The following is a 14,004-nucleotide window of genomic DNA, read 5'->3' on the forward strand; positions in this document are numbered from 1 at the left end:
CCTAGATTTAGATAGAACTGAGATTTTATGTATTTTAAGAGAATGATCATTATTTGAGTTTAATTTACATTACTGCTGAGTGAGTTTCAAGTGAGCGGGCTTTGAATTTCAACAAATTTGACCATATGTTTGATTGACTAAATATGGGTTGATTAGGAATGGCAAGACTTTAGAATAATGTATGGGGTCTCGGCTCTGGAGATATGCCAGACCTCATCCATGAATCTAAGATCTAACCATTCCTAATCAGACTGTCAATAATAAACTGACAGAGTGATTCTTTTAGAGCATCCTGGCATTGGCAGGCTTCAAACATCCCCATCCATTACCAGGCCAACTCCACATTCACTATGTGGACACTGTCAGTTGGGTCCTGCTCACAAAGCCCATTAACAAGATGGCTGTTACTAGGCAAAGCCAGTTGCTCTTCAGCTCTACGAGGCAGTCTTAGCACTGACACGGATCACCATAGTGTACTCACCCTATCATCAGTAATATCCACTCTTCCGGACTGGTCATGATGCTCACCCAATTGTTTATACTGTAACGATGGACTCCAACAACTGTCTGAATCTAAATTTGAGGACTATGCACCTATGTGCCAGTATGTTGCACACCGTCGTCCACCATATGTACAAGACAGAAGGGATGAATGGCTTCAGAGCGCAAGATCTCTTGATCTGATGCTCTGGCCTAACACTGCCTGCACTAGTTCTCCTAATCACACCAACTCACCTATTCCTACTTATTTGATGCTTCCAGTCTCGTAAAGTAGCCACCTTTTTTTATTAAAGTCACTCTGGAAATGCTATCAACTGGTGGGCCACCGGAGTATTAATTCTACTACCCTGGTCTTCAATACCACGGTTGATACCCCAATTGAAGCCAATAAAAGTGCATTATCTGAAAGGCAGGTTATCTTGAGCCCTTCTGAGCGGCTGTTAGTCTAGATGCGCCCTGATCATAGACTACAAACCACTAAGAGGTGCTCTCCAAAACAACTCGGTGATGATAAACACATGAACTGTCCAAAGGAGGAATCGTTTTTGTACACCAACGCTTATTGCTGCTCACCACTATCTGCAGTATTGACATTCTACACTGAGCAGATACAATAGCTCCCTGGCACTCGGAAGTAGCTCTTAGTAAACAACAGTACTCTAAACGTAAACGAATAAATATGCATATTGGAGGATACCTTGCGTCAATCACTTTTGAGGCTACCCCCTACACACCACACTCTGAATGTTGCAAAGGTGTGTATACCTCTACAGCACAGTGCTATGGTGTCACGAAGTGGCCTGAATATACCAAAAAGAGAAAGCTTGGCAATCTCAAAATATAATATATTAAGTTGTATCTTCCACTTCTCACCCTTGCCGTACTTCACCCAATGTTTACATTTTTAATGAACACTTCATCTCGTCTCATCTGTACATCCGCCGGGCAAGTGATTCCGTTCACCTGCTCACTCACTCTGTGCGCCCAGCCCTTCTGTGGGCTTCCCATCAGCTCTGCTCTATTGATTTAAGGGCGTTATACATGCCACAAAGAAAACCATAGAACCAACTCTGATATTGGAGCCATTCTGACCTTATCTAGGACTTATCAGTTTTAGTTCCCCAGCCCAATGACTCCCACTTCCACAGAGCGAGGAAAGTATACGTTCTTCCTGGGTTTCTGTTGACCTTATTGTGACGAAGATGTCATGAGATTGTGCTGATCCTGCCTCCTTCGTGTGGGTGGCTGATGTTGGATGTAGAGTCATTGCCTTTGCTGGAGCCCAGTTGCTGGTTCTACAGATTGTTCTACCAGAGGCTGCTGCAATCTCAAAATGGGTTAAAATCGTCCAACCAGCTGATCGTCCTGGGTGTTTTCTTATCTGTTGTACCACTCACGTTCAAAAATATAAATTGAAAAGATGCAGGGTAGGTACAAAAATGGTATTCTATCAAGCCAGCCGGTCCTAAACCTTTAAAACTACTTAAAAAAATGGGTGCTCTGCTTGAGTGAGGCTACTATCTACCCCTAAAATGAGCATATGTACATGGGGGTGGGGGGGTGGGGGTGAGAGGAGGGGGGAGGTGAGAATCCTCCTCAAACCTACTGGTTAAAAAATTGAAACACGACCTCTCTTCTTGCAAATCATCACATATCATTTGACTTCCTATAAACTCTTGAAGAGGCACCCTATGTTTCGAGTAACCATGTGTCAGTTCACTCTGAATCAGCCATGCTTTCTTAGCAAAAGGAGGTCTGTACGGGTAATTGTGCACTCTACAAATGAATCAAAATAAAACATAAAAGGCTACCACTATCAGGTGGTGCAAGGGTCAATGGGGTGTAGATGCAGGCCCAACTCTGAGGCATTTTCATTGGTTTAAATGTCTAACTCTTCTGAAAATAACCCTCCCACACAGTGCTATTCAAGTACGGAGTAGTCAATCATGGATCCACTTTCTTCACTCTAGGCCAGGTTTCTCCAAAGTTGGTAATAGAGGGCCGGATCCGTGCAAGATTTTTAAGATACCTACATTTATCTAAATGGAGATATGCTAAAAATCTGGCATGGATGCGGCCCTCCAGGACCGACTTTGGAGAACCCTGCTCTAGGCAGTAAAATGACCCATATGAATTCCTGGCAACCACACACCCCAAACAGGAAGTGGAAGGAAGCGATGGTATTCACCTAAAATAATGTTGATGGACTACATTGTGTGATGTTCCCTGCTCTTAGGTCTAAATACTTGATGCTGAGGCTGTGTTATAAAGCTGCCTCACAGGCTGTGGTACAGTGCGAGTCAAATAAGAGTAGTCGAGGCGTATGGTTCCACAACCAAAACTAAGCGAGCATTCTAGACGGTGAACTGGACTCTTGAAACTGCTCTATGGCAGAAAGTGATACTGTTATTCAGAACCTGAAGTATATTGTTTGGTGTGGAAGAGCTGTGCCTTCTTTGGGGAATCTTGCACACAAATGAACTTGAAAGAAGGTCGCCAATGTGGCAGCTTGTGTTCCACATCATGTGTGAAATGATGCTGATGACATCAAAAGTAATACTGTTAAGCTAAATGTATAGAACCAGAAACCAAACTCGGCTACAACACGCCAGGTTCCCTGAGAGGGTGAGGGAGGAGGGCGTATTAACTACAATATTCCTGAGATCTGAGCACATGGATTAGAACCTCAAAAAAGGAACACACAGTTTTGATTGGACGCTGCTCTTTTGTTGGACGATGCTATTGTTATGAGACTTACAGTTGGAAACGCGTCCCTTGTGGACAGCAGAATCACATTAGTGGCAATTATTTTTTTCTAGTATTTTAATTAAGCAAGAAATGTCAGTAGCAGGGGGAGTGAATGAAAAGTGCACCACTCACCACACACTGTTTTGAAAATAACTGACAAAAAAGAAGACAATAAGTGAACCCCTGGCCAAGCCTGGCAACTTGTGCTGATAAGGCAATGAAGTAATTCAAAATGGTGACCCCCTCCCCCCCATGTAGAATGTGAAGAAGGACCCTGATTCTCCCATATCCACCAATATACATGTCTTGTGCTGATTGGGGCCACCTACAGGGATGTGGGTTCCCATGTGTAGCAGAACCTGCAGGGGTCTGTGTTACACCCCTGAACCAAGGCCACCACACACTACCTGCATGTAACTGGCTGACCTACAGCAATGTTGCGGCAGACAAGACTCTGAAGTATAGCCGGTATATGTGAGTACTACTGAATGTTGATTGATTTTGTAGTGTGTGTTAAGAACATTAAATATTCTAATATTTACCTGTATTATTCTTTGCTTAATATTGTTAAGCAGAAAGACTTGGGGGTGATTTGGCTTTTATCCTTCACTGATAACCCTCAGTTAAGGCTATGGAGTGGTGCAGAGATCAGACGGGCTGTAAAGCCCATACTGCAGGTGGCTATGTCTGCCTTGAAAACAGCAAAGACAGGGTGAGAAGAAAGATTGCTCTCGATTGCGAGTCCAACAAACAGCGCAGAGAACCCCCAAGAAAGGAGACGAGGTAGGGGAAGGCTTGGGATGCTTGGAGGGCGACTGAAGAACATGGCATAGAATGAAATACCGACAAGAGAAGACAGGTGAGATTTTGGGCGGATGCTACTGAACAGAAAGACTTGTCACCAAAGACACGACAGTCAAGAGAGCAGCCTCAGGGGGGTGTCAGGAGAAGCGAAAACTTAAACATTAAAGTTAAAAGAGGACAGAACAAAAAGGGGAGGAATTTCAATTTATCAGCGTCAAAAACATGCAACTGTAATCTAAAACACAATCTCTAACGAGATTACATGAATATTCACTGTAAAGCGACAAACCCCCCACGTCACGGACGCCGAGCCTTTCCTGAGCACTTCTGAAACAGCTTGCTGCAGCCGCCACGCCTCGCCGGACCCGCTCCGCGGGTCCCGCTTCGCGGCTTACAGCTGCTGTTAGGACAAACCAAGGGGCCTCACCTTACCTGACTGGACCGGCAGGGCTGCGAGCGAAGAGCGGTGGACTCCACGGACCAGGAGTCCCCGCGCGCCCGTTTCCAGCTGGGCTGCTCTCCCTGTCGGCACCGCCCCCTCGGCGACCTTTGTACAGCTACAAAGAGGAAGTACCATCCCCGCTGCGCGGGACGGCGCAGGGAGAAGCCCGGGACAAGGGCGGGACCGTCTGTGGCCGTCCGGGGCCAAAGGAGGCCGGGCTGGGCCCATTCTCTTAGTCCCTCCTTGGAATTCCACTTCATTCATCAAGTGTTCTTAATGTCATTTTGTTTATTCGTACTTTTATCTGTCTTCTACTGCCCATGGTGATGTCTTCTTTTGAGGCAACGCAGGCATCGGCCGTTCAAGGGTCATCTCTGCTAGGCCCTTTGGACAAATTCTTTGCCAAAATCAAGACTGACGTAGACCGGGAGCTCTTCCTGGCTGAAAAAAGGGCGGATCGACGTCTTTCCATTGACAGGCTGAAATTAAGATCTCCAACATTTTTGGACCTAACATCAACAGCCAGTTCAACTTCAACTTCAATGGATTTAACCTCATCACTAGATCATGTTAATATTTCACCTCCTATAGATGATATTCCCCTTATTTTTCAGACCAAACCCATTGCACAGAATGATATTATCATTATTTCTGATTCCACTAATTCTCAGGTACCTGATACCCAGTTAATAGATTTAAGTACCCCCGTTGCAGAACCAGCCCCTCTGTATGATCCAGACATTCCATCTCCGGTGTTCACACCAAGCACATCTGACGACTATACTAAGTGCACTACCGTGGGCCAGCCTCCATTGCCATCACTTAGGGGCACCACTAAAAGCTCTAAAACCCCCTCTAGCATATTCTCCTTTGGCTCCCCACCTAGGAAGCGAAGAAAGAAGCTGACAATCAAAAAGAGAGCCGTGCCCCCAAATCAAGCGTCACCTTCCATATTTACTATTTCAAATAAGGCTGGGCCTATAGACCCCGTGAAAGAGATGACTTCCAGCTCCATCTTGGTACCTAGTTATGCGGGCCTACTGGATGACATCGATTGTCTTATTAAGGCATTGATCCTTCCCCTTACCGAAAGGATCAAAAGATTAGGGGAGAATGTGGAAAAAATTCTACAAGGCCATTCGGAGTCATCCTCCTCGGCTTTGAATGCCCCTAGAGTTTCAATACAGCCTTCTAAAGAATCTAATACACCTAAGACAGTGTCTGGCACGCCCAAGACTATCGCACTTCCAACACCCGGGACACGGAAACCGGCTCAGAATTCTATATCGTATGCTAAAAATAGTAATAAAAGCATCAATAAAACAAATGCACTGGAAAAACCTATGACTGTGGATAAACCCCATACTTCTATAATGTCTCATAGTACGTGTCACATCAATAGCACTAACTCAAAACCCTCACCCACCAAGCCACATCACTCAATTAGGAAAACACAGAACATCGTAGATCTGCCCCCAGAATGCTTAAATTATGTTATAGCCCTCACAGGAGTGCTGCCCACGCCAGAAGGTAAGCGCGAGCATCAGGCCAACCTAAAAAATAAGGTCATCTACTGGCTGAGGAGAAATAGACCACTCCCGTCTCACCTTAATGGTGACATCGTCTCGGCCAGGCGATGCCATTGGGTAGGTACCAGACCCAAGGATATTGAAGGTGACGTGATCCTAGTAAACTTCAAGGATCACAGATTGATACCTTATATTAGTGATTGGTATCCTGGAATGGGGGAGGGGGGAATTTCAACTCATAACCTAAGCTATTTCTACCCTGAGGCTATGCTGAGGAAACCGCCACCCCAGCCTAGACCTTACTATCCTCATAGCTATGGTCGTTCAAAACCCCCCGGCGGCTGTAACACTCCTACATTTAATAATCATCATAAGGGCCATAACACTTCTTTTCCCTATCATTTGAATACTTTCGCCCCATTTCCATATAGACCTTTCGTTCCAGATAGCCTAGCCTATGTAAAGACACCAAGGGATCAGATTCTATTTGAAAACACTAATGAATTCTGGCCGCAATCCAGCCAGGCACCATTACCACCAAGAAAACCTCATAACTCCAACTTCCATTGGGGCGATCCTCGTCCTCACAACCCAAAAAACTTTTGGAACATACCTTTGTCCAATTTTTACCATCCGATATCAGGATTAGATGACAATGAATGACTCCATAAATCACTTACCGCAGAGAAATCTTCTGAGGATCCGCGGATCAGTCAGTGCACTCCCACCCACTTCTCGTCATTTAGCCCATCTAAAAACCATCCTAAGAGCAACACTGGCAGAATAGAAGTGGTTACGGATACACTGAATGACCTACGGTCACCTCATCCACAGTCCCAACAGTCCGAGAATAACGGTTCCATCTCCGAACTCTTGAGCCCTTCACATTCCCCTACTATCAGAACACAACAACTTGATTTACCCTGTGAGAACCTAGGCAGCTTCTGTCGAGACATCAGTAATGTCAATGCCTTTAATTCACTCATCTCATGGAATGTGGCGGGCCTAGCCAGCAAGGCTTCCAACAAAGCTTGGCTGAATGTTATTCATGCGTATGACATCTTATGTTTGCAAGAGACCTGGTGCCGCGAGGAAGTACATCTCCTGGGGTACCAAACTTTTCACTCTCCTGCCATACCATCAGCCCAGGGTCACAATAAGGGGGGGCTTTGTGTCTATGTCTCTACAATTGCAAAGGTTAAGATCCATAAATTCTTCTCTAATACCCACTTTCAAATTCTACTTTTTAGGTGGGGCACATTAGAGAACATAGTACTGTTGAACTTTTATAATAATATGGCCGACATTGAACTGGAGTCCACTATGTCAAATATATCCTGTTTGTTGTCACACATTGTTGATCACCTCAAGGGGGCAATAATAATGTGGGTAGGGGATTTCAACTGCACCATCTGTCCACAGTCAGAATCTCCTTTGTGTGGTATTGTGGATCTTGGCGAGGAAAACCTAACTCACTTTGTGCACACAAAGAGGGGGATGTTGTTAAATACTTTCCTCCTTAAATTTAATCTTTGTTTTGCCAACCTGCTATGTCCCTCACCCGTGCAGTTTGAGCCAACGTTTTTTGGTAGAGACTGCAATTCAATTATTGACTTTATATTAATTTCCACTGCCAATTCTGGAATTCTGACCTCGTGTGCCGTTGGCAAGGATGTATTTAGTGACCATTACCCCCTTTCTATCTATGTAAAAACAAAGGAACGTTACGCCAAGAACTCTACCCTTTCTAGGTATCCCTATAGCGTAGATCTATCCAAAACTAATGGCTACGTTGTGAAATGGGAGAGGATTGTTCCCGGTGCATTTCTGAAAAAGCTACTCTCCGATTCTGCAAAGGATGTTAACCTCTGTTTAGAGGAACAGGCGGACTCTTCTTCTGTTATGATCGCCTTTGCTAACATCCAACAGGGGATAAAAAATCTGTTGACCCGGGCAGCGAATAACAACCATTCACTTAGAGAAGGGTGGTTTGATGGGAAGTGCACAAAAGCATTAAAATCTCTTAAGAAAGCTCTGGCCTTCAAACCTAGGGACTCCGACACAATTCGTAGTGCAAGGAAAGCATATAAATGTGCATTAAATGAAAGAACCCAGGCCTTAAAAAATCAAGCGTGGGCTTCACTAAGAGATGCTTCTGCCCAGAAAAAATCCACCAAGTTCTGGAGGCTTGTTAAGTCCCTGTACCAACCAAATAATAATGGCAATAAAATAGATCTGGCAATAACAGGTGACAGATGGTTGACACACTTTAGGCAGTTGTACATGGACACAAGGCCAGCTGACATCATCACTCCAATAGGGCAGGTCTTAAATGGCCCACAAACTATAGACAGGAGGAGAGAGACCGATTCCCATGTCTCTGCATTTCCCATTGACATAATATTTACTGTGGGGGAGATGCATGAAGCAATTAGGGATAGTGCATCAGGCAAAGCCCCAGGGCCAGATTGTACCCCGGTGGATGTGTACAAGGCCGAACCAGATTTTTGGGCCCCATTGCTCACTAATGTGTTGAACAAGGGCAATCAGCAGGGGTTTATAGAAAGCTGGTCGGACGCAATAGTGGTCCCTATTTTTAAAAAAGGCAGGCGTGATGATCCAACCTGCTATAGGCCGATATCTTTACTAGACGGCCTTATGAAATTAGCAGGGAGGATTATCTTAAAGAGACTTCAAGAGTGGGAGGAGGAACACAATGTAGTTTCGCACCTCCAATATGGATTTAGGAAGGGTATAGGGACTGCGGAGCAGTGTTTAAACCTAGCCCTTCTCAGTGCTAAATACACGCAGGCTAGAGGTGGGTCACTTTTTATTACTTTTGTTGATTTGAGTTGTGCGTTTGATTGTGTGGACCATTTGTTGTTATGGTCAACATTGACCGAAATGGGTATTGAGGAACGCTTAATTATTTTTATTAGAGAACTGTATCATAACTGCGGGGCAAGAGTAAGATTTGGCAAGCAGGGCGAATGTACTGACAAATTCGCCCTGTCAAGAGGGGTCAGGCAAGGGTGTATCCTAGCCCCCAGGCTATTTACTTACTATATCAACTCAGTGGGCCATTATCTTTCTCTTTTTCAAAATGACTACCCTACCGTGAAAGGTCTACCGGTGCCAATCCTTCTGTATGCCGACGATGCGGCCATAATGTCTCAGACCCAAGTGGGACTACAGAGGGCAGTGTCTAAATTTGCAGGTTTTATGCAGGATAGAGGGCTGAAAGTAAATATTTCGAAGACCTTCACGATGCCATGCACTAACAAGCGCAGTAAGGTGCCTTGTAAAGTGTTCCTGAACAAACAGAACATAGCCATCGTAGAGAAGTTTTGCTACCTTGGCATAATGTTTGACAGGAAATGTCGCTGGAAACAGGCAATTGAGGCAAGGAAGCTGGCTTTCATCCACACTATAGGCGCTCTACGCGCATTTTCAAATAGAGTGGGTGGTAAACCAGCAAAAGAACTGGTGCAAATATATCAGGCGAAGTGCGTGTCCACAGCCATCTACGGGGCGGGACTTTGGGGCATCGAGAAGGACCAAACCTTGCAAAGCTGTGAGAACCAGCTCATCAGCTACCTTCTAGGTGTCCCAAAGACTACATCCTCATTTATGACACACATAGAGGCGGGAGTCACGCACTTGGGTGACACAATTAGGATGGCCCCAATTCTCTTGTGGCACAAGGTATGGACAACTAGAGAGGCCAGTTTCAATAGGGACCTCCTGGAGGATTGCTTGGCCCTAGATGGGGTCGCAAACTTCCGGTGGTTGACGTACGTAAGATCTGTACTTAGTGACATAGGCCTCCCAGATTATTACGTAAATCCTAGGAGCATGGAGGGCGTATCTAGATCAGTTCTTAAGAAAACACTGACCGCCCATCTGGAAATTCTGAGATGGAACAAGGAAAAAAAACATACTAACCATCCTAAATTTCCAAGAAATCACTCCCAACGAAGGCATGCAAAAGTATTTAAAAGTGGACCCCAGCCCCTATTATAGAATGCTTTTGACTCGTTTACGTTTTGGTATTTTCTTTCGTATGGTTTCTGTACCGGAGATGAACAACTGGTCCTCACTGACTTTGACATGTTCGTGTGATAACATCGCACCTCAATCAAATCTGCACTTAATGTTCTTTTGCTCCTTTTATTCCACCCCCAGGAAATTTTATATAAAACCTTTGTTAAAACGCTGGGGAGTAAAAAATTGTAGGCCTGCCTTCACAAGACTGTTGAAATTGGAGGATGAGCATGTGATCTTTGCAGTATCTCGTTTCTTAGGATCCGTTATGCTGCTGCGGAAAACCATGCTGTAAAATATTTTTGTCTTGGTCTTTCCATGTCTTTTTGTGTTGGCTAGTACTAATTGTATTCCAAACTGTATGGCATTGAATGAAATTTTAAAGATTTGACTATGACAATAGTTTTGTTTTTTTTAACTGTTAAATCTTATATGTAAGCTCCTATTAAGTGTGATGCTTTTACATGTATTTGCTGTGCTTTTATGATTTTACGAAAATCGAATAAAGCTTATTTTAACTTACTTACCCCCCAAGGTGACCTTCGGACATTTGTACCAGAATGCCTTAAGCTACAGCAAATGGCCAGTTGTTCTCAAAGTGGTATTTTTCTTTTGTGATTGTAACCAGGAAAAGAAGATTAGAGCAATGCAGAATTTAATGCCATACCGCAGCAGGCCCTATCTTTAGTATCCTATGTCATTTATGACAGAATTATGATGGAAACATCTGAGTATTCACAGCTCGCACATTGCCATGTGTGTATGCCTTTTCCTGCCAACACCATTAGCTTTAATGAGGCAGAACGCCATTTGATGAATTTGCACCGTCCAATGTCTTGCAAAGCGACATTAGTTGAACATGGCCAGTGTTGTATTCAGTGTCTCCAGCCATCAGTCAGTTGATTGTCCCGCAGAAAATAGAGGACAGTTCAGACACTCTCTTTGTGTTCACCTATTACGCCTGACATTATTTGCAATTTTAAGGTCCAGATGGAGTCCGCGGATGTGCTTGCTGCACTGCCTGTGCCAGGCTGATACCGGCGCGACTCTGCAATCTCTCGTTACACGACAGGAATGATGATGACAGCTTACTTGATACAATAGCACTATGCATCGGGTCCCACAGTCCAGTGGTAAATCATGGGACGCTTACTGCATGCTATGATTCTTCACACGCGCAAACCTCAGAGCAGGATCTGCCCTACACAATGAACAAATGCAGAACCGCGCATCCCGCCTGGCGCTGTAAACGATAAGCACCTATGGCAGCCATTAGAGGACTTCTACGCGGCCATTTTGTACTGGTAATGCAGAGTCATGCTATTGAACAATATGGCTTCACCAGAAGCCCCAGACCCACTCAATCTGAAGCTACTTATCGCGTGGTTGATGCCAGAAGGCATCCATGTGTCACAGCTGGTACTTTAAAAGCCATCACCTTTTATCATGGAATCACTCATATATCCAAAAAACAGAATGAAGTATTTACAATTGAGAATGAAATGGGATTAAATATGGAGGCAGGCACAGACGTGAAGGAGCACCAATTATTGATCTTTACAGAACTAAACCAGATCACTGCATCACATTGTTGCTCTATATGCCAAAACGCCATAACTAAATCTACATGTGCCAGTAGTCCAGTTACTATTAGAGAAGCAGGTGCAGTGGCATCAAGACCCAGACATCCGAGGGCCCAATATACCCCAATTAAGACTCCCCTACTGCCAAAAAGGGACATATAGGGCAATTTTCTTTTCTTGCTGTGGCCAGTGGCCCCCTTGCCAAGCTGCTGACAAGTAATACATCTCACTGCTTTATGTCAGAGGAATACATTCATAAAAAACACAAAAAACGGATAAGAAAGTTCTATAAAGTAAAAATTTAATGTTATGGATCACAATTTTAAGAAAAACTTTAAAAACAACATATTTTACAGGTGCAAGATGTAAACAAGTTGTACTTTATACAGTGGGCCACTCCAAGACTGTATCGCCCAACATACCAGTCAACAAATGAAACAACACAAAAGCTACATCAATCCCGTCACACCAGACTCTGGTCTGCCTGAAACAATATACTTGTGAAATGCACATTCAAGACAGCCCACAGTGCTTCAAATCCATGACATATACAAATGCTCGAGCTACACATAACCACTGCTTCTCACAGTAGTTTGCTCACAGAAAGAAAGGCCAATAGTCGAACTTTCAAGGCCTCTGACTGCCTGCAAAACACTGAATCACATGATGTGCTACTGGCAAAGCAAGGTCACAATAGGTGACAATGCAAGGAAGGAAACTGGGCCCCACATTTTCAAGGTTGGTAGTAGAAAAACAACTATCAATTGGGTTGAAGTGTGCCCATCAAGCCCCTGGTGCCAGTGAACGTGCTGCTCTATCAATAGCTAAGCTCCTGTCATGTGTGCCCATTCTGTAAATTATTTCAGGTGATGATGGGATTGGGAACACATAACAAAGATTTGAAAGAGAGAAAGACAATTCAGAGGCTCCCTGTATGCACCAGGCACCAGTGAGGTCTCAATGGGAGAGTCATACTCGGCTCTACAGGCAAAACTGACACATTCACAAGAGCAGGCTGAAGAAGATTCAGAGATGGGCTCCTGGAATGGTGCACAGGAAAGGAGCGAGAGCGGCAGTCAGTTTGTTAAAGGGAAGAAACAGAGGACGACTGGGAGTTGTTTCTACTTTTTCAATATGTCTTTCTGAAAAGTATGGAAAACAGATATTATATTATAACTTAAAACATATCTTCGCCCTTTAAACATAGGGTAAGGCACTGGTAGCCCAAGTCCGCTGAAGATCTTCTAAACATGTGTGACAACATAGGACCTAGGCTGCTGGCACACTGAATAAAACATGTCTGCAGGGCAGAGGAACACATGCAAAGCATGAGGTTTGACTTTCAGACAAAATGTAAACACACTCCACCTTACCTTGTCCATGTAGACAAAGAACAGAATGAGAAGTATCAGCTCCACCAAAAGAATGATCAGCAGGATGATGAAAAACTGAAAGAGAGGAAAGCGAGAGTCTAGTGTTCTGGTACAACAGTCCTGCGTTCTCTGTGGACTGTGAAGCTTGTTATTTCCAGGAGTCTTCTTCCACTACTCACACAATACTGCTCAGACTCCATACCACTGGAGATGTTAGAGCCATGCTGCGAGAGTGTGCTACAAATGTGTGCTCGGTTAATCTGAGAGAAGCCATCTGAGCATAAGCGGAGGCTGCATGGAGCACAGCGCACTGATGCTTAGTGGCACGGGAACACCATATGGAAGTTCCCTCCTCCCAACCAATCTATCTCTGGCCACTATACCTCCCTGTGCAGTCTGACCCCTCCTTCCTATAGAAGAGACCAACCACAAAATGAAAGTGGCCATTGGCGGTGCATCTAGGTTTACCTCTGCGCTTTATATGTCTAGTGCGTTACAGCAAAGTGACATATTGAAAAAAAAAACATTTTCTTGTTATTCAAAATATAAGATTGATTTTCTGTAACTCAGCAATTTAAATGATACAATATTATTAACTATTTAGAACATTGTCTAAGAATTACGTTTTTAAGATGCACGAAGTTGAAATACTACCTTTTCTATTTTATTTACCTTTACCTATGTAAATTATAAAACACAACTATAACCATATGGGAATACATATACCTATATCATTTTGGAAACCACCTATTTCATTCCATTGACCTTTCTGGAAGAAATTTAATAAATTAAAATGTGGTGTTACTGGTGCAGTCTTGGACTTTGCCTATTTGAATTAATACATCATACTGTATGAAACATACATTAACTACGACCAATGATCCAACATCGTTCATTATTAAAAGTGAATCTGCGTGGCTTTGAAAATATCAACTCAAGCTGGTGATGAGGTAGAGGAAATTCTCTAGGTTAGTCACTTT

At 43.9% G+C, this 14,004-nt stretch overlaps 1 protein-coding gene across 4 annotated transcripts in view; it reads right to left on the reverse strand.

Annotated features, from left to right (window-relative positions):
• Positions 1-14,004, reverse strand: part of TSPAN9 (tetraspanin 9) — a 1,047,344-nt gene that overhangs the window by 43,481 nt on the left and 989,859 nt on the right. For all 4 annotated transcript variants that reach the window (XM_078673949.1, XM_078673950.1, XM_078673948.1 and 1 more), the window contains one exon: positions 13,025-13,099. In XM_078673949.1, the coding sequence (XP_078530075.1) occupies positions 13,025-13,099 (75 nt within the window). The remainder of the gene's footprint in view (positions 1-13,024; positions 13,100-14,004) is intronic.

Source organism: Lissotriton helveticus, chromosome 1_1, assembly GCF_964261635.1.
Source record: "Lissotriton helveticus chromosome 1_1, aLisHel1.1, whole genome shotgun sequence".
Classification (NCBI taxonomy): domain Eukaryota; kingdom Metazoa; phylum Chordata; class Amphibia; order Caudata; family Salamandridae; genus Lissotriton; species Lissotriton helveticus.